This window comes from Rattus norvegicus, chromosome 3 (genome assembly GCF_036323735.1).
Source record: "Rattus norvegicus strain BN/NHsdMcwi chromosome 3, GRCr8, whole genome shotgun sequence".
Taxonomy (NCBI): Eukaryota; Metazoa; Chordata; class Mammalia; order Rodentia; family Muridae; genus Rattus; species Rattus norvegicus.
In genome coordinates, this window is record NC_086021.1 from 28183915 (window position 1) to 28205861 (window position 21947).

At 47.1% G+C, this 21947-nt stretch overlaps 1 protein-coding gene across 5 annotated transcripts in view; it reads left to right on the forward strand.

Annotated features, from left to right (window-relative positions):
• Pnpla7 (patatin-like phospholipase domain containing 7) overlaps positions 1–21947 on the forward strand; it is a 79004-nt gene that overhangs the window by 3245 nt on the left and 53812 nt on the right. For all 5 annotated transcript variants that reach the window (XR_005501774.2, XM_039104252.2, XM_039104253.2 and 2 more), the window contains exons 3-12: positions 5–92; positions 558–637; positions 1687–1778; positions 1928–2068; positions 3397–3556; positions 6923–7003; positions 15129–15257; positions 16071–16151; positions 17066–17189; positions 19174–19305. Coding sequence is in view for 4 of the 5 variants with exons in the window: in XM_039104252.2 (XP_038960180.1) it covers positions 5–92; positions 558–637; positions 1687–1778; positions 1928–2068; positions 3397–3556; positions 6923–7003; positions 15129–15257; positions 16071–16151; positions 17066–17189; positions 19174–19305 (1108 nt within the window). In the remaining variant the exon portion in view is untranslated. The remainder of the gene's footprint in view (positions 1–4; positions 93–557; positions 638–1686; positions 1779–1927; positions 2069–3396; positions 3557–6922; positions 7004–15128; positions 15258–16070; positions 16152–17065; positions 17190–19173; positions 19306–21947) is intronic.

The following is a 21947-nucleotide window of genomic DNA, read 5'->3' on the forward strand; positions in this document are numbered from 1 at the left end:
GTAGCTGATGGGCATTGGAATAGGCGTCCTCCTTACGCTGGCCTTCGTTGGTCTCGCCGCCTTTTTCGTGTACAGAAAAGTGAGCAGATTCCGTGAGTACCTTGGTTTGGACTCTGGCTGAGCAGTGGGGATTCTGCTGCATTTGTGTCCTATGAGGTATTTAGAGCTTCTTGAAGCTTCCCTCGAAGTCTTGTTGGAAAATGCTCACCTACTGGGGCCAGGTTGGTGATCCTAGTCTGTCATAGATCTTTTCTGTTCTCTCTAAAGCCAGGATCCAGTGAGAACAGAAGAAATTCCTGACTCTTTGAAGATGAGTCTCCTATGTTACTGCTTTCCCGACTAAGCAGTAGCCAGGGATAGGATAGAGCATGCTGTGTCGACTGTCTGAGCAGTAGCCAGGGATAGGGTAGAGCGTGACTTGCTGTCAGCACCATCACATTCAGGGCCTGTTTTGTACTTGCACTCTATTGTAGTTGCAGCCATGTTCACCACACAACCATTCAAGGCTAGTCGCCCAGATCCCTGTCATCTCACATGCTTCCTCTCTCCTTTCACAGGACGAGCAGAACCCACTCCTCAGTACAGATTCCGGAAGAGAGACAAAGTTATGTTTTATGGCCGGAAGATCATGAGGAAGGTAACTTGTATGGAAGCCCTGTGTTGCACAAGGTGGTGGTGAGTCTGTTCTAAACAGGCCTTTGTGGAATGGGGATCTGCTGTCTGCCAGGCCCTCAAGCCCCTGCTCTCTGCAGCTCCTGACACATGCTGTCATCTGCTCTGGTCCCAGGGCTTCTGCTGCTGGATATAGGATTTAGGAGATGGTTTAAGTCATGCTGAATGTTATCTACCTCCCCTAAGAACCAATGCATTTACCTAGAGACACCTCACGTGCCCTGGAGGTGGCCAGGGAGGCATGGTGTCGATGGGTGTATATCTCTGGCTTTAAAATATGTGAACTGCTTTGATAACTGCTAAGGACGGGCACTTGGGCTTTCTAAAGTGCTGGTTTGTGTTAATAAGAAATAGCAGGAGTTGGGGATTTAGCTCAGTGGTAGAGCGCTTGCCTAGCAAGTGCAAGGCCCTGGGTTCGGTCCCCAGCTCCGAAAAAAAGACATAGGATAGGAAACTGCTTTTCAGAAATATTCCTGGATACAGAATGGACAGGCACAGAGGGCATGGGTTTGTCCCAAGGTGGGTGGTCACTGAACGATTGGGAAAGGTGAGCCAAAGAAGGACCTAGCTCCCGGGAACGCTGGTAGGATGGTACGGTTCCCCAATGACCACATTTACTCTAAGGTAAAAACGTGTGGCTTCTTTTCTGTTTGTGGGAGTTGCAGATCATAACTCCTGCACTGAGGGTCAGAGGCTAGGGATAAGCAGGCTGGTCTGAATCCTTGTTCACCTCTGGTTAGTTGCTATAGCTGGTTCCTTCTGCTTTCTCCCTCTCTCCTCAGGCTTGGCCACTTGAGGGCAGTGAGGACTCTTCTGTGGGGTTTATGGGACTGTGTGGTGTGCTCTCGTCCAAATAGTATCCCTTTGTCCTTGATTGCTATATCTCTTTCAAGAAACCAGGTGGGTGGGGGTTGGTGAGGGCAGCCCCTAGTAGCTCAGGTCAGGGAGGTAGCAAATCATAGCCAGGTCCAGGGGACAGACTCTGAGGCTGAAAGCTTTCTCTTGGTTCTGCAGGTGACCACACTCCCCCATACCTTGGTTGGGAATACCGCTGCACCCCGGCAGCGAGTAAGGAAGAGGACCAAAGTGCTCTCTTTGGCCAAGAGGTACTGAGAATTTCCTTAAGGTCCCTACCACTGCTATGGCTCCTCCCATGTCGGGACACACCAAGGCAGAAGCTTCTTCAGGCCTCGAAGTGCCCATAGTGTTGGGTTTGCGCGCTGTGATTTCTTACTTAAATGTCTGTGCTTTGCAGGATTCTGCGCTTTAAGAAAGAATATCCTACTTTGCAGCCAAAAGAGCCCCCACCCTCCCTGCTCGAGGCTGACCTCACCGAGTTTGATGTGAAGAACTCTCATCTGCCGTCTGAAGTTTTGTACATGTTGAAGAATGTTCGGTAAGTCAGCGGATGGGCGGCCCGAGGGTCCGTCTAGGGCGTGTCTCTGGAGACGTCTGCTTTCCTTCCTTGGATTGTGTCTGACGTAGCTTTCCTATATCAGGGATTGTTGGCAAAGCCTGTTTTCTTCTCACCTTGAGACTGGCTTCCATGCTTCATGGTAGCAGAAATGTTCAACAGAGTCCGGGGTGCTTCAGGTGTGTGGAATCTCGTGGTCGGCTCACCTTTTTAGCTGTTCCTTCCTGTTCTACTTACCAGTTGGCAGCATTTCTATCCCCTATGGCAAACTCCAGAATAAGTACGAGAAGTTGTGCATGGGTCAGAAACTGCAAGATGGCTCCCACACCCCACCCCGTTACTCTCTCCCCGTTCCTGACAGGATTTTGCTGTGTAGCCTAAGCTGGCCTTCAGCTTGCGATCCCATACCGTTTCCTACTGAATGCTGACATCCATGTACCATCTGTCAGCTTTCTTTTTTTAATAGTACATTATTTTTAACTTTTGAAATGTATTATTGCTATTGTGGGGCAGGGTGTATAAGTGAGGCTGTGTACACATGTGTCACAGCACATGTGTGGAAATCGGGATAATTTTATGGAGTTAGTTCTCCTCTCACCATCTTTATGTGGTGTGGTGTGAATAAGAATGGTCCCAACAGGCTCATGTATTTGAATGCATAGTCATAAGGGAGTGGCACTATTTCAGAAGGATTGGGGGTGTGGCCTTGTTGGAGAAAGTGTGTCACTGGGGATGGACTTTGAGGTTTCAAAAGCCCCCCCCACCATACATGTCTGTGGACCAGGATGAAGCTCTCAGCTACTGCTCCTGCATCATGCATGTCACCATGCTTCCTACCACGATAATGCTATAAACCTTGGAAACTAAGCAAGCTCACAAATTATAAGAGTTGCCAGGGTAATGATATTTCTTCATAGCCTTAGAACAGTGACTGACCTATGTGGGCTTTGAGGGTTGAGCTTGAGGTTGTCAGGCTTGTGGGGCCAGCCTTTCTTTCCCTGCTGAGCCCCCTCAGAGTCCACTTTCCTTTCTTACACTTGTACATCATTGGTGGTGGGCATTGCCTTCTGTTTTCTGTTTGGCTTACATTATTACTCACAGATTGAAAAGTTTTTGAGCTAATAATCATCTCAGAGGTTTAAAATCCTGATAGCCTAGAAGACTAGATAAGCTGAATCAGTCTTATAGAGGTCTAAGCCTCTATAATCATAACCAGGCCAAGGGACAGACTCTGAGGCCGAGAGCTAAGACCACTGTACAAAATGGCCTATGTCTTCCTCCCTGGAGAGCATATGTTCTGTTTGTTGCAGGGTTCTAGGCCACTTTGAGAAGCCACTATTCTTGGAACTTTGTAAACACATGGTCTTTGTGCAACTGCAAGAGGGGGAGCATGTATTCCAACCTGGGGAGCCTGACATCAGCATCTATGTGGTTCAGGATGGACGGCTGGAGGTCTGCATCCAAGATGCTGTGAGTCAGTGGCCAGGGTGGGGCAGGGTTCTGGGCTCTCACTTAGCTGTCTATCACTTTAAGGCTGTGAAAAGCTTGCTGTCAAGAAGTTAGTGTATGGGAGCTGGAGAGATGGCTCAATGGTCAAGAGCACTGGCTGCTCTTCCAGGAGGCCCAGGTTCAATTTGCAGCACCCACATGGCAGCTCACAACTGTAACTCCTGTCCTGGGGGATCCGACGCTCTCACATAGACACACATGCAGTCAAATCACCAGTGTACGTAAAATAAAAATTAAAAAAAAATTTTAAAAAGTTAGTGTAGGGCTGGAGGGATGGTTCAGTGGTTAAGAGCACTGACTACTCTTCCAGAGGTCCTGAGTTCAATTCCCAGCAACCACATGGTGGCTCACAACCATCTGTAAAGAGATCTGATGCCCCCTTCTGGTGTGTCTGAAGACAGCTACAGTGTACTTATATATAATAAATGAATAAATGTTAAAAAAAAAGTTAGTGTAGAATTTTAATCTTAGTTGTTCAGAAAAAAAAAAGAACGCTTATCCCAGCGTTCAAACAGAGCTGCCATCCTTATTTTGGCAACACAATACACAAACACACATTGAGACACTTTCATTCATAGTCCACGGACAACCTGGAACTCACTCCATAGCCCAGCTGTCCTTGAGCGCTGGGATTACAGCCTGAACCAGCACACCTGACGTGTCATCTTCACTGTTAGACCCAAACACGTCTCTGACTCAAAAATTATAATTTTTATTGATAATAAAACTAAATTTGGTTACAGTTTTCTACAGTGGCCTCCTTTGTAGTCAGTCTCATTACTCCAGGTTTGGAGGACATAAGCAGTGTATTGGGAAGCTGTGGCTGGATTTGGCAGGATCATTTCCATTGGTCCTCGTGTGTGTGTGTGTGTGTGTGTGTGTGTGTGTGTGTGTGTGTGTGTGTACACGTGCATGAGTGTGTGTGTTAACATGGTGTGTTAACACTATGACTAAAAGCAACTTGGGAAGAAATGGTTTATTTTAGCTTATAGTTCCATATCACAGTCAGTCATCAAAGAAAGTCAGGACAGGAACTCAAGGCAGAAACCTAGAGGCAGGAACTGAGGCAGGAGCCATGAAGTAGTGCTGCTTACTGGTGTGTCTGAAGACAGCAGCAGGGTACTTATATAACAAATTAATAAATCTTGAGAGAGAGAGAGAGAGAGAGAGAGAGAGAGAGAGAGAGAGAGAGACATTAGAACTTGTAGCCAGAGTTAATATACTGTGAGGTGACTTAAGACATTACTGATGCCCTACTGTGCACGCGGCCTGTTTGTTTAGCCTGCCTTTAAGAAAACAATGTTATAGCCAACCTTACTTGTCTTGGATTTACCATGTATTAACTTTTTTTTTTCTTTTTTTCGGAGCTGGGGACTGAACCCAGGGCCTTGAGTCTGCTAGGCAAGCGCTCTACCACTGAGCTAAATCCCCAACCCCCCATGTATTAACTTTTATAGACTAAGCTAATATATAGGTGCATTTTTCCATATCTCTGACCCACAAATAATGCTTGTATGTATAAATAAATATCATGTGTTCAGGCCAATATGTAACCCTGGCTGGCTTGGAACTCATTATACAGACCAGGCAGGCCTGGGATTCTCATACATCTGCCTGCCTCTGCCTCCCAAGTGCTGGAGTTGAAGGTATGTGCTGCCACCACTACTCACCGTTCGTTATTTATTCACTGACTGCCTATGGGAACAAGTCACCATGGGGGTTGGGGATTTAGCTCAGTGGTAGAGCGCTTTTGCAAGCGCAAGGCCCTGGGTTCGGTCCCCAGCTCCGAAAGAAAAAGAAAAAAAAGGAAACAAGTCACCACAAAGGATGGTCAGTGCTCTTAACCACAGTGCCATCTCTTCGCCCCAAGTTCTAGTCTCTTAAAAGTAACATTTATTTTTATAATATTGAATTGCCACACATAGTAAGACTGTCCCCAGGGTTGGGGATTTAGCTCAGTGGTAGAGCGCTTGCCTAGGAAGCGCAAGGCCCTGGGTTCGGTCCCGGCTCCGGGGAAAAAAAAAAAAAAAAAAAAAAAGAACCAGAGTGACAGGATACAGGCATGAGCCACCATCCTACTCAATCCTAATGGTAAGACTGTCCCCAGCTCAACTCTCCCCAAATGTCAAGTATGGCTCAGTGAGATGGCTCAGCAGTTAAAGGTTCTGCTCTGCAAGACTGACAACCTACCCCTGCAAGTCTGACAACCTATCCCTGCAAGACTGACAACCTACCCCTGCAAGACTGACAACCTACCCCTGCCAGACTGACAACCTACCCCTGGAGCCCCACAGAGAGAGGGCAAATTTCCAATCCAGCCTTTACACGTGCACACCATGGCACACACACACAGTAGTAATTGAAAATATTAAATGTCAGGTCTGTCAGTGTGGATCTGTGATGCAGTGTTGGTGACATGATGACAGTCAGATGTGTGTTGCTCACTGACAAGTCAGACTGGCACACTTGGGGAGTTCAGAAATCCTGTCTCAAAAAAACAAGGTAACCAGGCATGGTGGTGCCTGCATTTAATTCTAGCACATGGGAAGCAGAGGCAGCCGGATCTCTGGGTGTTCAAGACCAGTCTGGTCTACATAGTGAGATCCTGTCTCAAACTAAACTAAAATCAAAAAGGTGAACAGCCTCTGAAGAACAACATACACACATAAACACACAAGCACAATGTTGGTAGTCAAACGCCAACTTGACAACAAGCTAGAGTCACTTGGGAAGAGGGAGATTCAACTGAGCAAAACTTCTCCCACCAGATTGGCTGGTGGGCAATGTCTGAGAGGCATTTTCTTGATTGATGACTGATGGGAGAAGGCCCAGCTGACTGCTGCCAGTAACCCTGGACAGGTAGTTCGAGATACTATAAAAAACACAAAGCAAAACAAAACAAAAGAACCGAAAAGGTTGAGCAAGCCATGGGGATCATTTATTCATTTATTTAAACATTTATCATCTTCTTTCAAGCTTATGGTATCTCTTTTAAAAAAATTATTTTGTATATTGGTGCATGTGTTACATGCATGCGAGGGTAGAGGTCCCCTGAAGTGAGCAGGTAATTGTGAGCCCCCTGAAGTGGGTGCTGGGAGCCCAGCTTGGATCCTGCAGACGCTCAGCAGGTTCTGTACTGTTGAGCACTTCTGCAGCCCTGTGTGTGGTATCTCTCAATCCTGCTGACTCGAGCAAGGATCCTGTGCTCTCGTCTGATGCCTGCTTTATAGCAACTCAGAGATGAAATCTTGCATGCCAACTGTCCTGGGTGCCAGCTGGGCCTCTTTGCTCTGTACTGACACCTGTTGTTCTGTTCTCTAAGCGCAGGATGGCACCGAGGTGGTGGTCAAAGAGGTCCTGCCAGGGGACAGTGTCCACAGTCTCCTCAGCATTTTGGATGTGATCACTGTGAGTACCCCCACTCCCTCCTTGCCATAAGTGTCCAGGCATCTCTGGCTAGCCCTCTGTGCTTCATGTCTTGCTAGACCATGAGTCCTGTATCTACAAAGGTGAGAGGGGCTGTCTAGGATGAGAAGGGCCCTCTCATCCTAGTTAAGGAGGTGTCTGTGGGAACAACTTAGACATTGTGCTTAAAATAGAATGCATTTAGTAAGGCTTTGGTGGTCCTTTCTATTTCTTCTTTGTCTGTCTTTCTTTCTCTGGTTCTTGGACCTTATTGTGGATAACCCAGGCTTGCCTCACACTCTTTTTTTTTTTTTTTTTTTTTTTGGTTCTTTTTTTCGGAGCTGGGGACCGAACCCAGGGCCTTGTGCTTCCTAGGCAAGCGCTCTACCACTGAGCTAAATCCCCAGCCCCTTGCCTCACACTCTTGTTCCTCCTGTCTCTGCCTCCTGAGTCCTGGGATTACAAGTATGCTACTGCCCCCAACATCCACATCCTCCTCCTCTTCCTCCTCCTCCTCTTGTTGTTGTTGTTGTTGTTGTTGTTCTTCTTCTTCTTCTCCTCCTCCTCCTCCTCCTCTTCCTCCTCCTCCTCCTTCTAAGATTTATTTATTTTGTACTGTGTAGCTGTTTTCACACACACCAGAAGAGGGCATCAGATCCCATTACAGATGGTTGTGAGCCACCATGTGGTTGCTGGGAATTGAACTCAGGACCTCTGGAAGAGCAGTCGGTGTTCTTAACCACTGAGCCATCTCTTTATTCTTTATGCCTTTTTGTATCCGTTCACATACAGAAGGGAACAGAACAAATCACCTCAGCCTGTATCTCTCTCATCTGCTGGGCCCGAAGGCTTAGGCCTCCACACCTGGCTAGTTACCTTTCTTTCTTTCTTTCTTTCTTTCTTTCTTTCTTTCTTTCTTTCTTTCTTTCTTTCTTTCAAAGATTTATTTATTTATTTTATATATGTGAGTACACTGTTGCTGTCTTCAGACACACCAGAAAAGGGCATCAGATCTTGTTACAGATGCTTGTGAGCCACCATGTGGTTGGTGGGATTTGAACTCAGGACTTTTGGAAGAGCAGTCAGTGCTTTAAACTGCTGAGCCATCTCTCCAGCCCCGTAGTTATATTTCTTGTTGCTAATGACAGAAACCCTGACAAAGGCAATTAAGGAAGGCAGGGCTCATTTCAGCTCACAGTTTAAAGGTATGGCCTATTGTGGAGGAGAAGGAATGATAGCAGAATTGTGAGATCGAACCCCTGGCATAGCCCCACATTCAAGGTGGGGCTTCCCTGTTAGTGAAAACCTTTCTACACACCGTAGAGTGTGTTTCAATACTGATGCCAAATCTGTCCAAGTTCACAAGGTTAACCCTCACACCTCTATTCTAGACCATGCAGTGCAGAGAAGTTGAATCGAGCCTTATGTGGGGTATTCAGACATGTTGAACCCAGGAGCCCAAGCATGCATGCAAATATGCTGAGGTGTCTTGTGTGTCTACACTGCTGCCTATCAGATAGGCAAAGAATGCTTAGTCTTGTTTGGTGGCCTAGAGGCATAAATGGGACCTTTGTGTCTTACTGTGCCCCACTTGACCTGAGTTGGGGAGGTTGCTTGCCCAAGGGTTTTCCCCTTTTTAGACATCCATCTTTGAGTGTCTTTCAATTGTCTTTGAAAGACTGATACTTGGCCTTGAAGAAGCTACTAACATGGGCTGATGGAGTTGACCAAGAGATAGTGGTCATGTGTTCTTGGTGCTGGAGCTTGCTCTGAGGATGCTTCAGGTGTGTAGAAGGATGCTGGTCTATGTGGGGTAGGTAGACCAGGTAGCCACTTGATATTTGCATCCTTCCTCCTAACCCTAACCCTAACCTTCAACTTTATTTTTAGATGTTTATTTTTAGCTAGTTTTTCTTTTAGCAAAAAATGTCATGTAAACTGTGGCACGGACCTTTCTTTGTTACTTGTTTTTGATCCTGGCCTCGTGATTTTTAAACTGAATATCATTTATTCCAGCATGCAATGACTATGGCAGGAAGTAGGTCATGGCTGTGGCCAGGGCCAGGGTTTCTCTTTAATTGACTATCCCACTGTGTACATATCAGGCTGGCCCCCTTCCCTAAAGGAGCAGTCCATCTTTCAAGACTGGATGAGGTAGGAAAGATGACGCTGAAGAGAATCACCACTGTAAGGCTATTACCTGGTCATTTTTCAGTCTCACCAAATTTTTGTGGTTATTACATTTACAATTAAAATTTATTTATTTATTTTTTTTGTTTTGTTTTTGTTTTTGGGGGCAGTCTCCCTACTTAGCGCTGGCCGTCCTGGAACTCACTGGCCTCCAACTCACAGAGAGCCCCTCTCACATGCCCACCGTGCTCTCACTGCTTCTCCCATCCCCTTGTTTCTAACCACAGGGCTTAAGCTAAGGCGCCATCATGTCTTTCACAGCTGAGATGCAGAGTGTCCTAGGGGACTGGCTGCTTGTCAGGTTTTGTTCTCTTGCAGTTAACATTACAGAGGTTTGCCCTGGCTTGTGCTCCATGAAGAGCACTTTTCTCTGGGAAACTGTCCTCCCCCCATTCCCCCGCCTTCCCCATCCCGTCTCTCATGCTCCCTGGGATTCCCTGTACTCTGCTGGAGGGGCCTCTTGCTCCCTCCTCCTCCTCCTCCTTGTCCGTCCCCTTTCTCATTTTGGTGAAGCAAACTCTCTGTTAGCTTCCTGAAGAAGCTGCAGGAGACACATATTTTTGAGATCCAACAAATATAGAACTAGTCCAGGCTGGAAAGATGGCTCAGTGGTTAAGAGCACCGACTGCTCTTCCAGAGGTCCTGAGTTCAAATCCCAGCAACCACATGGTGGCTCACAACCATCCGTAATGAGATCAGATGCCCTCTTCTGGTGTGTCTGCAGACAGCTGCAGTGTACTTATGTACACAAAATAAATAAAATAAATTTAGAAACAAATCAAATGAAAAAAAAAACAAAAAAATATAGAACTAGTCCAACTTATCTTTCTTTTAAACCTACTACTATGTGTAATTTAGTATATGTAATTTCAATGTAATTTGTGTGTGTGTGTGTGTGTGTGTGTGTGTGTATGTATGTGTGTCAGACTTAGCCTGGTTTTCCATTGTCTTCCATTGAATTGCTTATTTTTATTTTTAGTGTATGCACTATGTTTATGCCTGCAAGGATGTTTATATGTGTGCCTGCGAATATTTTTGTGTGCCACACATGTGCAGGATCCCACGAAGTTCAGAAGAGGGTTCCCGTGGAACTGTCATAAGCAGTTGTTAGTGGCCGTGTGAGTGACAGGATCCGAACCCAGGTCTTCAGTGCCGAACCATTTCTTTAGTCCCCTTTCATTGAGTTTGTAATTGTTAATTTCAACTTTATTTTTAGATGCTTATTTTTTGCATTTATGAGCATTTTTCTGCATGTATAGACCTTGTATTCCTGGTCACTCTGGAGGCCAGGAGAGTCCTGAGTCCCATGGAACTCAGAGTACAGACAGGTCTGAGCCATCACGGGGATTGAACCCAGCAAGAGCAGCAAGTTCTCTTAAGCTCTTCATCATTTCTCTTGAACCTTCTTTTTAATGAAAGAAATTGATGTGTGCAATGTAGCGTATATGACCTTTTAATGTGGGTGTGTGTACATATCCTTTTTTAAAATTAAAATTACGGCTTTGGCATGTATACACGTGCGATGTTTGTCACAGCAAAGGGCAGATGCTAGGAGCCTTTTTTCTTTCTTTCTTTCTTTTTTTTTTTTTTTTCCCTCGGAGCTGGGGACCGAACCCAGGGAAGCAAGCGCTCTACCACTGAGCTAAATCCCCAACCCCTAGGAGCCTTTTTTCAATTCCTTTCTACCTTTAGTTCTGAGACAAGATTTCTCAGCCTAAGCTTACCAGTTACTTATTTCAGCTAGTTCCACTAGCTGACCAGTGAGCTTAGAGATCTGCTCATTTCTGCCCCTCACCTCCACCTCCACACCCTTAAAAAAAAAAAGATTTATTTAATGTATATAAGTACACTGTAGCTGTTCAGACACACCAGAAGAGGGCATCAGATCCCATTACAGATGGTTGCGAGCCACCATGTGGTTGCTGGGAATTGAACTTAGGACCTCTGGAAGAACAGTCAGTGCTCTTAACCGCTGAGCCATCTCTCCAGCCCCTCCACATTCTTTTTGTTAGACTCAAGGTTGACCTGAAACTTGCTATATAACTCAGACTAGCTTCATACATGTCAATTCTCCTGCATCTGCCTCCCAAATATTAGAATTGTAGGTGTGTGGTACCGTACTCAGTTTTAAGAGCTTACTCTGTTGTCCTCTGAATATGGATAACAGAGATGTCACCAGCCTTCCTGAGTCCCCCACACCTCTGTATACTTTTGCTCTGTCCTTGAGGTCAGGAGCTTCCCCGTCTCTTGCTGTCCATTTGTGTGAGACCGCAGATGGTGTTATAGGTGCGTTGTAGAACCACTCTCCAGACCTTGGGAGGACGTACTGTTATCTGTGTACACAATTCAAGTGAGTGCTAAAGAGCAGAGCTCAGCCTTCCCCCTCAAGGCTCATTGATAGATAGTTTAGCTGTATGATCTATCGACAGTACGTAATTAATGAGTGACACTGTGCTCAAAACACTCTTTTTTCTTCTCTTGCCCTTTTTTTTTTTGGTTTTTTTTTTTTTTTTTTTTTTTTGTTTGTTTGTTTGAGACAGGGTTCCTATGTGCAGCCCTGGCTCTCCTGCAGCTTGCTCTGTAGACCAGACTGGCCTTGAACTCAAGAGATCCACCTGCCCCATGGGCTGCCTCTAAAATATTGTTTTCAAACCAGGTGATGGGAAGATTTGACCCCAGGCTGCTTGTACTAGCTCTGTGGTTGAGATCAGATCAGTGGTGGCATGTCACAGGTTTGTGCTGGGTATTGACTTGGGGTGTCACAAGACACTCTGATTGCTAAAACTTGACTCAGCTAGTAATTACATGGATTAATTATCAAAGAAAGAAGCCACTTAAAGACAGAGTACAGTAGGTATGATAGCACACCCTTTAATCTCAGCAGTCTAGAGGCAGATGGATCCTTGTGAGCTTGAGGCCGGCCTGGTCTACAGATGCCCGAGATGGGAAGCAGAGGCAGAAGAGGCTAGAAGCAGAAGCTAAGCAAGGTGCAGTGAAAGAGCTGCCCTGCACACTCACACTGCACCATTTGTGCTCTTGTGCTCACATGTGTGTGTTTGTCTATACACACTCACACATTGAAAAAAGACAAACTCATGGTTATGGTCCAGGTTGTCAACTGGGGAATCTGTGCAGGAAACAGGACAGTAAACTAAAGGATTCTTCCTTCAGGGGTTGAGAGCCCTGGACTACCGGTGTTTGTAGGCCCTTTGTATGTTTTTGTAGGCTCTCGTGGGTAGATAAGGATGAACCCAGTCCTCGCGTGCTAGGCAAGGGCTCTACTGTAGAGATAGCATCTCCAGACTCTGTTTTGAGACAGAATTGCTCGGAATCCTCCTGCCTCTACTTTCACGTACTGAGATGACTGTGTCCACCATACCTAACTGGATTTTTCTCCCAAGACAGAGTTTCTCATGCCCAGCTCTAGCTTTTGTCTTAACCCATGGGATTGTGACTATTTATATCACTTAAGAGAGCAGAGACATCAGAAACAAAGACCCACCAATTCTGCCCATGAACCTCTTTAAATCTCAGGATAAGCCATAAGCAGCAGAACAAAGGAAATGAGAATTAGAATAATATTCAGACTTTAGCCTAGATCTCAGGCTAATTCCTGAGCAATATTTGGTAGTGGAGCAAAACATGAGACCTGAGGCTTTGGAGATTAGAACCCACAGCCCACAGACACATGCTATTGTGTGGACCCTACCCAGTTTGATATTCTACAATGTAACAGCTAAAAACCCAGCCTTCTAGAGAAGACCTACAAGGTGTAAGCACAACAGTAAGAGAAAGATTATAATGTTCTATGAATGTGGGGAAGCATGGTCAGACATCTTGTTAGCTCAGATAGGGTACCAATTATGGAATGTATTCTACACAACCAGTGAGTTTATCTGGCTTATGTATGGGAGCCTGGAGCACCTTTCCTGACAAACCTTAGTTACTTTTCTCACTAGTGTGATACAGTCCTTGGAAGGGAGGACGGCTGTATTTGGATTACATAATGGTAGAGAAAGCGTGATGACATGAAGGGTCACATTGCATCCACAAAAGAACGCAGAAGAAATGGGACCTATAAAATTTCAAGGCTCTGCCTCCTAAAATATCTTCAGCCTTTTCTGCTTCTTCTTCTTGTTGTTGTCGTCATCGTCGTCATCGTTGTCTGGGAATTGCCACACAAACCACTCAAACACTGATCTCAGTCAAACAGGGATGGTTTATTGAATGCCATACCCCAAGACGGATCGATCGGGGCCACAGACCAGACTTGGAAGCTAGCTGTGACGTTGAGTTAAGATTCTTCAGAGCTTTTTAAGCCTAAAATCCACAAATATCTGTGCCAAGTTATCCCACCAATCAGGATTTAGGGATGGGGGTTTCCTTAGAAACATGCCTCTGTTGTACATTATCCTGTTTCCATTGGTTAGAGTATCCACCTGTGGCAGGGGACTTGCCTTGTTTAATATTCATGTCTTAACTTGCCAACCAGGTTGTCAGTTCCCATAGAGGTCTCGGGAATTAAACTTTGTTCAACTCCTACTCAAAATGGAAGTCTTATTCCAAATGGCTTCTTATATTGGTACAGATGTCTTTCTCATTTTGGGGTCCATCCCAGGGGCAGCTTATAAAAGCAAAAACCAGAAAATCTTACCCATAGGTGCAGGAGGAGCTGCTTGACAGGTGCCTCAGGTCCAAGCTTATTGTAGCTAGCTGTACAAAGCAGCTCTAACAGACTTCTGTTGGCTTGGTTTCCAAGGACACCAAAGCACAGAACATAATAGAACCTGCAATTAACTAGAACATGAGAAAGTTTCCTTATACCCTTAGCAACAGCATAAAACAGCAAGTTAGACAGGTAACAGGCAGGGTTTCTCTGTGTAGCCCTGGCCGTCCTGGAACTAGCTCTGTAGCTCTGTAACTCACAGAGATCCACCTGCCTCTGCCTCTTGAGTGCTGGGATTAAAGGCATGGGCACCATACCCAGCCTCTTGAACCTTTCCTAATCTGCCATGAGGTATTTCAGTTATGCAGGAAGTTCTAAAGGTCTCCAAGCACTAGGGGCGGCTGCACTCTGTAATTCTGATAGTAGTAATACTGTAAGGACACAGGAGCAGGGACTCAACTCACTGCTGGTGGGAATTCAAAATGGCAGTCATTATGGAAGATAATTTGGTGTGGTTTTTGTTGGTTTTTGTTTTGTTATCTGGTAGAAATTTGGCTCGGCTTTGTTTTGATTTTTACAGAGTTAAGAATGTAGATACCATGTGACCTAGGACACCCCTTCCCCCAATATTTAGCAAAAATAGGAACCTGGATGTGTGCATTACAGCATCCGCACATGTGCTGTGTTCTGGAAGCAACGCCGTGGCTCCATGGGGACACCAGGACATGCATGGCGGCTCCAGCAAGTGTATGACAACTATTGTGTGACTATTTGATGGTGATGCTGTCTACTTTTGGTGACCTTTTCAGACAGCATATAAATGGGTTGGGTCTTTTGTACCCTTTTGGCAAGGGTTTATAGCCAGGGTTGGATGTTGAAGAGCCAGCCCTTGTGAGTCTCAGGAGAGAGCATGAAAAGCATTACCCAGTAAACATGGAGGTCAGTGGGCCTGACCTACAACTCTTGTCAGCCAAACCTTTGCAATGTTTTGCTGTGACAGAGTTTGGCTTACATTAAAATTACCAGTGTTGAGGTTGGGGATTTAGCTCAGTGGTAGAGTGCTTGCCTAGCAAGCACAAGGCCCTGGGTTCAGTCCCCAGCTCCAAAAAGAAAAGAAAAGAAAAGAAAATTACCAGTGTCCACAGCATGCCTGGTAAGGACACAGCTATGTGAGTAGAAGCCAGACAGGACCTTAGAAACCTCTACGGTTGTAGAGATTCCCCGGGAGCTTTCTAGGTCCCTCATGAAGGGCTAACCAAGTCATTGTTACAGGGTCACACGGCACCGTACAAAACAGTTTCTGCCCGTGCAGCCGTTGCATCCACTGTCCTCTGGCTTCCTGCGGCAGCTTTTCAAGGAGTTTTTGAGAAATACCCTGAAACTCTGGTGAGGGTTGTGCAGGTGAGTTTCTTTGTAGCTGGCTTTTCTGTCTACCATTGCCATCTCAGGAGCTAGCGCTGATCCTGGCATGGAACCCATTGGGACTGAACACAGCATTGTAGGTGACCAGAGGATGCAGAACTGGCTTTGCTGGCAGGACTTACTGCTGTGCATGTGAATTCTCAGGAGTGCTGCTTTTAGAAAACTGTCAAAAAGCTAAAGGCACATGTCCTAAGGAGGCTTGTTGGCCATCAGTGAGTTCCAGGTCTCAGGGAGAGACCCTGCCTTAAAACAAATGTAATGGCTGACTCCTAAGGAGCAACATCTGGGCCCTCCATGTGCATGTACACACATCTGTCTCTTGTTCTCACACACACCCACACCCACATGTGCACCCACACACGTGCATACTTGTACACACATGTGCATACATGCACTGCACACGTGCATACATGCACACACACATGCATACATGCATACTCACATGTGCACACACGTGCATACATGCACACACATGTGCGTACACACACACATGCACACACACTCACATTAATATGAATAACTGTGCAGATGCATTCAGACCTCACATTCTCCCAAAAGAGATTTTTTTTTAATTTGTAAGTATTTCATTTTAATTTTAGATTTATAGAAAAATTTCTATACTTAATTCCTATGTGTCCCATTGTTCCTCATGTTAGCACCCTGCTCTACAAATGGTGGGTTGCTGGGCCCTGGAGAAGGTGAGCTGTGGCCTGTGCTGGGGGCCCAGCAGGCATTTCAGGTGGCACTGCTGGTGCCCGGCCTAGGCGTCTCACAGCCCAGTGTCTCTTGCAGATCATCATGGTACGGCTGCAGCGGGTGACTTTCCTGGCTCTGCACAACTACCTGGGGCTGACTACCGAGCTCTTCAACCCTGTGAGTGCAGGCCTCGTGCATAGCCCGCTGTCAGGATGGTAGATCTCACCATTCAGTACAGCCATCCTGCAAGTGGTCCTAGTTATGGAACTAGATGTTGAGAAGTGGTGGTGGGCTGGCTTCACATTCTCGCTTAAGTATTTGCACACTGGTGCACTGCATATGCTACTGACAGGACTTGGGGCGTGTAGACTTGTCAAACACTAGTGAGATTAGCCCGCTTTGTTGCCTGCCTGTAGTCCTGAAGTGCCTCTAAGGCCATAATTCTGGGTGAATCTGGTGCCCCCAGGTACTGAGACTGTGGGCTGGGTCATCAGTCCTTTCCCCATGTCCCTCTGGCCTTATCCTCTTGTCCTTGGCTCTGTTTGTATGACTTAGAAGGATTTGGACGTTGCCAAGGTCTTGAATCTCCGATTTTGTACCTCCTGTTAAAATTGAAGCCAGTCATAGCCTGTGAAATGGGGCAAAACTGGTTCCCCTCTAGAAGGGTTTAGTAAGAAGGGAGCCAGTGGCTTCATTTACTGCTCTGTTCCTGTCCCTGAAGCAAGGGCAGAGGAAGTTACTGTGAAACACACAAGTAAAGCTCCAACAGAACTCCTTCAAGTTGGTAAGAAATGCTTGGTACCCATGAGTACCTATGACAGTCTCTAGTCTGGGTGATATTTTAGAGTTTGTCATGCAAATTGCTGGTATCTTAGGGAATAGCCTTATGTTACACGATTCCCTACTAGTGAAGAGTTGAGGTTCTGACTGCATGAGGTGCCTGTGGCTGTATGAAGAGTTAGAGCCAAAAGGACACAACGAACCTTAGCCAGTTCGCTCACTGAGCTCAGTGCCTGTCTTCTTCGGATAGCATGCTTCTAAGAAACCCAGGGGATTCCTCAAGCAGATCAAATGTTCTTCTCATCCCCCAGGAGAGCCAAGCCATCCCTCTCTTGTCAGTAGCAAGTGTGGCTGGACGAGCCAAGAGACAGATGTCATATGGTCCAGAGGAGCAGCTTGAGAGGTCCCCAAGACTGTCGGAGTTCAACAGCTCAGGTACTGCTGCAGTTTAGGACCTTCTCACTCCTCTGTCCAGGTCTCCCCACTGTCTCCAGGTCTCCCCCCTGTCTCCAGGTCTCCCCCCTGTCTCCAGGTCTCCTCACTGTCTCCAGGTCTCCCCACTGTCTCCAGGTCTCCCCCCTGTCTCCAGGTCTTCCCCGTCTCCAGGTTTCCCCTGTCTCCAGGTCTCCCCCCTGTCTCCAGGTCTCCCCACTGTCTCCAGGTCTCCCCACTGTCTCCAGGTCTCCTCACTGTCTCCAGGTCTCCCCCCTGTCTCCAGGTCTCCCCCCTGTCTCCAGGTCTCCCCCCTGTCTCCAGGTCTCCCCCCTGTCTCCAGGTCTCCCCCCTGTCTCCAGGTCTCCCCCCTGTCTCCAGGTCTCCCCCCTGTCTCCAGGTCTCCCCCCTGTCTCCAGGTCTCCCCCCTGTCTCCAGGTCTCCCCACTGTCTCCAGGTCTCCTCACTGTCTCCAGGTCTCCTCACTGTCTCCAGGTCTCCCCTCTGTCTCCAGGTCTCCCCCCTGTCTCCAGGTCTCCCCACTGTCTCCAGGTCTCCTCACTGTCTCCAGGTCTCCCCCCTGTCTCCAGGTCTCCCCCCTGTCTCCAGGTCTCCCCCCTGTCTCCAGGTCTCCCCCCTGTCTCCAGGTCTCCCCCCTGTCTCCAGGTCTCCCCCCTGTCTCCAGGTCTCCCCCCTGTCTCCAGGTCTCCTCACTGTCTCCAGGTCTACCCACTGTCTCCCGGTCTCCTCACATGCCCCATGTCTCTTCACCTGTCCCTAGGTCTTATTACATGGCCCAAGTCTTTCTGACCTGAGGTTTCCTCACAGGTACCCAATAATCCCAGAGCTCCTCACATGGTTACAATTCTTATCTCTACCTTCAGTTCCCTTCACATATGCTCAGATTTCTTGGTCTAGGATTTCCTTCTCTGTCCTCAGTTCTCTGAAGCTCCCTCAGTTAGTCTCCCATGCCCTGGGCCATGTTACCCGTGGCCACAAATCTCGCCTCTGTCTTTTGGTACTTCCCAGTGAGGGGCTTACTCGACAGGACGAGCTCTCAGCGTTGTCCTCTGATCCACATTGCTCCTGGTTCTCAACAGTAAGAGGGACTGGGGATAAATTGCCCAGGCCTACTTGAGCAACATATATTGCTAGATTTCTTTGAAAGTAGATATACCTTCAGTGTCTTAATAGCCCATAATACTCTGTGAAGGATTCCAGGTGACTAAAAACGGTGTATGAAGTGAAGGGAAGCAGCCTATGGTCTGAGGTAGACTGGAACTGTCCCTTGGGTCTTGTCTAAGACAAGATTTTGGGCCTTAGTGACCTTGAGACACATCCCTGGTTGATCTGGTTTTCCAAAGAAGTGTACTTTAAAATAGGTGCCATTTAAATCTATTTCCTGAGTAGCTTCTCTCTCTGAAATTTCAGTCACCTTAAGTGATGGAACTTCGAGTCTTGTCCTCTTGAAAACAGTTGGTTGAGGGCAGCTCTCCAGTGTTCTCTTCACAGAGACTGGGGTGAGGCGGTCCAAAGGCCTCTTTGGAAGCAGACAGGACCACACAGTGTCCAGTGTGGTGGGCTAGGCCAGGGTTCTTTGAGGCTCAGGTGGAGCCTTCAAGCCCTGTTTGGCCACAGGTGTGCTAATGGTCATCGCTACAGGAGCCCATGGAAAAGGGGGCAGCTGGCAGGTCCTCTGCTTCTGGGCTTACCTTCAGAGCACGTGGGTAGTTGGCCCATAGAGAAAGATGGTCCAGAGGGAGGCAGGGCTGGAGGATCAGCCTGAGGCCACCATTCTCCTGTTACTCCCCTGGCAGGCGCTAACGGTGAGACTGCCTGAAGGCTCTGTTTGTGGGAAGGTATCTGCAGGCTCACAGCATACTTGGGAGGGCCTGGGTCATGTGCTGTTTGCGTGGACCCTTCTCTGAGCCGTTGGTAGTAACTGGAACCTGACAGAGCTGGAGTAACTGCTTCCTGTCTCCCCCAGATCAGAGGAGCGTGGCAGTCTCTGGACCTCTGCTGAAGAGGAGCTGCTCTGTGCCTCTGCCTCCCATCCATGGCGAGATAGATGAGCTCAGGCAGGCCCAAGGAAGTGGCTCTAACACTTCAGCCTTCCAAGGTAAAGGTCCCCTATTGCTGTAGCCGGCTCTAATATGTCGTTAGATGAGTTAAGCTGTTCCATCCCCCAGGGTCTTGTCCTGACCACAAAGGCGGACATCTTGAGCTCGGTACCATTTATGATTGGATAAGAGCCTGTGGCCGAGGCACCCCTCTGCCTGGGAGTGAGTCATTGGTGGAAGTCTTGCTGCTTTGTACATCCTGGTGAGCTCTGCACCCTGTCTACCAGCCCTGTCCATGACCCCTCCTCTGCTGAGCCCTGGGCCTGCCCACATCGATTAGTGGGTAACTGGCAGCCTGCTTCCTGTAAAGGGTATCAGATTTTCCCTTTTCCAACCTGCTTGATGGCCACTTGTGTTCTGCCTGGTTTCTGGTGCCTTTTTTGTTTTGTTTTGTTTTTTAATTTTTTTTTTTTTTGTTCTTTTTTTCGGAGCTGGGGACCGAACCCAGGGCCTTGCGCTTCCTAGGTAAGCGCTCTACCACTGAGCTAAATCCCCAGCCCTGTTTTTTAATTTTTGAGGTCTTACTACATACTTACATGCTGGCCTGAAATTCACAATCTTCTTGCCCCAGTCTCCTTAACCTTAACTGTTGCAAATATTTTCTCCTGTCTCCATCTATCAGAAACTCAGCCAGGGGCCCTTTCATGATCAGAACAATGTTTCTCTACTAAAAACAAGTCATTTGCTGTGCTCAGTGACTCAGGCTTCTAATCCCAGCACTTGGGAAGCTGAGGCAGGAGAATTGCCATGATTTGAGACCAGCCTGGACCACAGAATAAGAATCTGTCTCAAAACCACCTGGATATGGTGGCATTCGTCTTTGGTCCCAAGACTCAGGAGACCGAGCCTGGGATCTCTGTGAATTCAAGGTCTACGTAATGAGTTCAGAGCCAGGACTACGTAGTGAGACTCTGCCTTGACAGGAAGGAAGGCAGGCAGAAAAGAAGGACGGAAGGTAGGAAGGCAGGAGGGAGAGAAGGAAAGAAGGAGGGAGGGAGGGAGTAAAGCACGAAAAGGAGGCAGGCAGGCGGGCAAACACTTGGCACTGTGCAGTCAGCTTTTTATGTTTTATTCTTTTTTTTTTTTTTTTTTTTTTTTTGGAGCTGGGGACCGAACCCAGGGCCTTGCGGTTGCTAGGCAAGCGCTCTACCACTGAGCCAAATCCCCAACCCCCTTATGTTTTATTCTTGACTCAGTCTTGGCTCATACATGTATCCCAGATGACTTTTGTTAGTTTCTATACTGAGGTCTTTATTCCTCTGTTACTCAGTTTTACAATGTAAAGAAGTGAAATTTACCAGGCATGACTCTATATGATAGTCCACCCAACATTAATAGCGGAATGATCTGTCTCTTTAAAGAAAGGGCCATCTGCATTAGGTATTACGTTCTGAGTCCGTGGTTTTCACCCCTAAAGTATTAGCTTTTGGATTTTTCATTTTGTTTGTTTTTGAGATGGAGGTGGTGCTGGCTAGCGGGTGCCAGGAATCTGCCTGTTTCTGTCTCCCAGCCCTGGGATTACACACATGTGCTGTCAGAGCTGTGGGCTTTAAGATGGCTGCCATAGCCCTGAACTCAGGTCCTAATATTTGCATAGCAAGTACTTTATCCACTTACGCACTTCCTAGGCTGCTTATTACAGCTGTGTCCCTTGGGTATAGGAAAGGTCACCACACATTGTCTGTGTCTGTCTCTGTCTGCCTCTGTCTCTCCTCTTCCTCTTCCTCCTCCCTTTCACCACCCCTCCCCCTCTCTCAGGAGGTTCTTGTTGTGTAGCTGAGACTTGAACTCCTGACTATAACCTCCTAACTGCTCAGGTTAATGGCGTGGGTGGCCTGCTTGCCTGGCTTAGGTCATTTCATCAAACCTCAGCCCTGCCACCTGGGCATATGCTGTCATATCTCAAGGGCTTCTCTCTTCACTCTTCGCCCTTTTCTCTGCTTCTGTCAGCACCCTGTGGCTGACTGCTCTGGACAGCATGTGCCTTCTGGTGCAGGTGTGAAACATCTGGCTTTGGGCTCCCGAACCTGGACACTTTGCAATGGCTTTCTTTCTAAGACTCAGCGTTGCCTTTGCTGACAGCTTCCTCATAGATTAATGCCAACCTCAGTGATTTCTCAGAGCTGCTTTCAAGATTAATTTTTATTTTACTTTTCAAAGTTATTTGTACGTCTATGTGCAATGTTTGTGTTGGTGTTTGTGGAGGTCAGAGACGTAAGGTCTGCCTGGACCTTGGGCTACAGGAGCCTGTGAGCCAACCAGTGTGGATGCTTGAACGGAACACTACTTGCTTGTAATACTGAATCGTTTTCCCAGCACCCAGAACTGCTTTCAGTGATTATAGTCCTTAAATTGTCCTTTCTGATTGGAAGACCATCTGGACACTCCATGGTCTCGGTCCTCAGGATCTGTGAGGCAGACTAGAGTCTAATGAGCAAGCCCCAAGGAGCTTCCTGTTTCCACCTCTCAACTAAAAGGATTTGTTTATTTGTTCTAAGATTTTCATGTTTATTTATTTTATCTGTATGAGTGTTTTGCCTGCATGTTTAAATGTAATGCAAGTGTGCCTGGTACCTGCAAAGGTCAGAAGAGGGTGTTGGGTCGCCTGGAACTGGGATTTCAAATGCTTGTGAGACTCCAT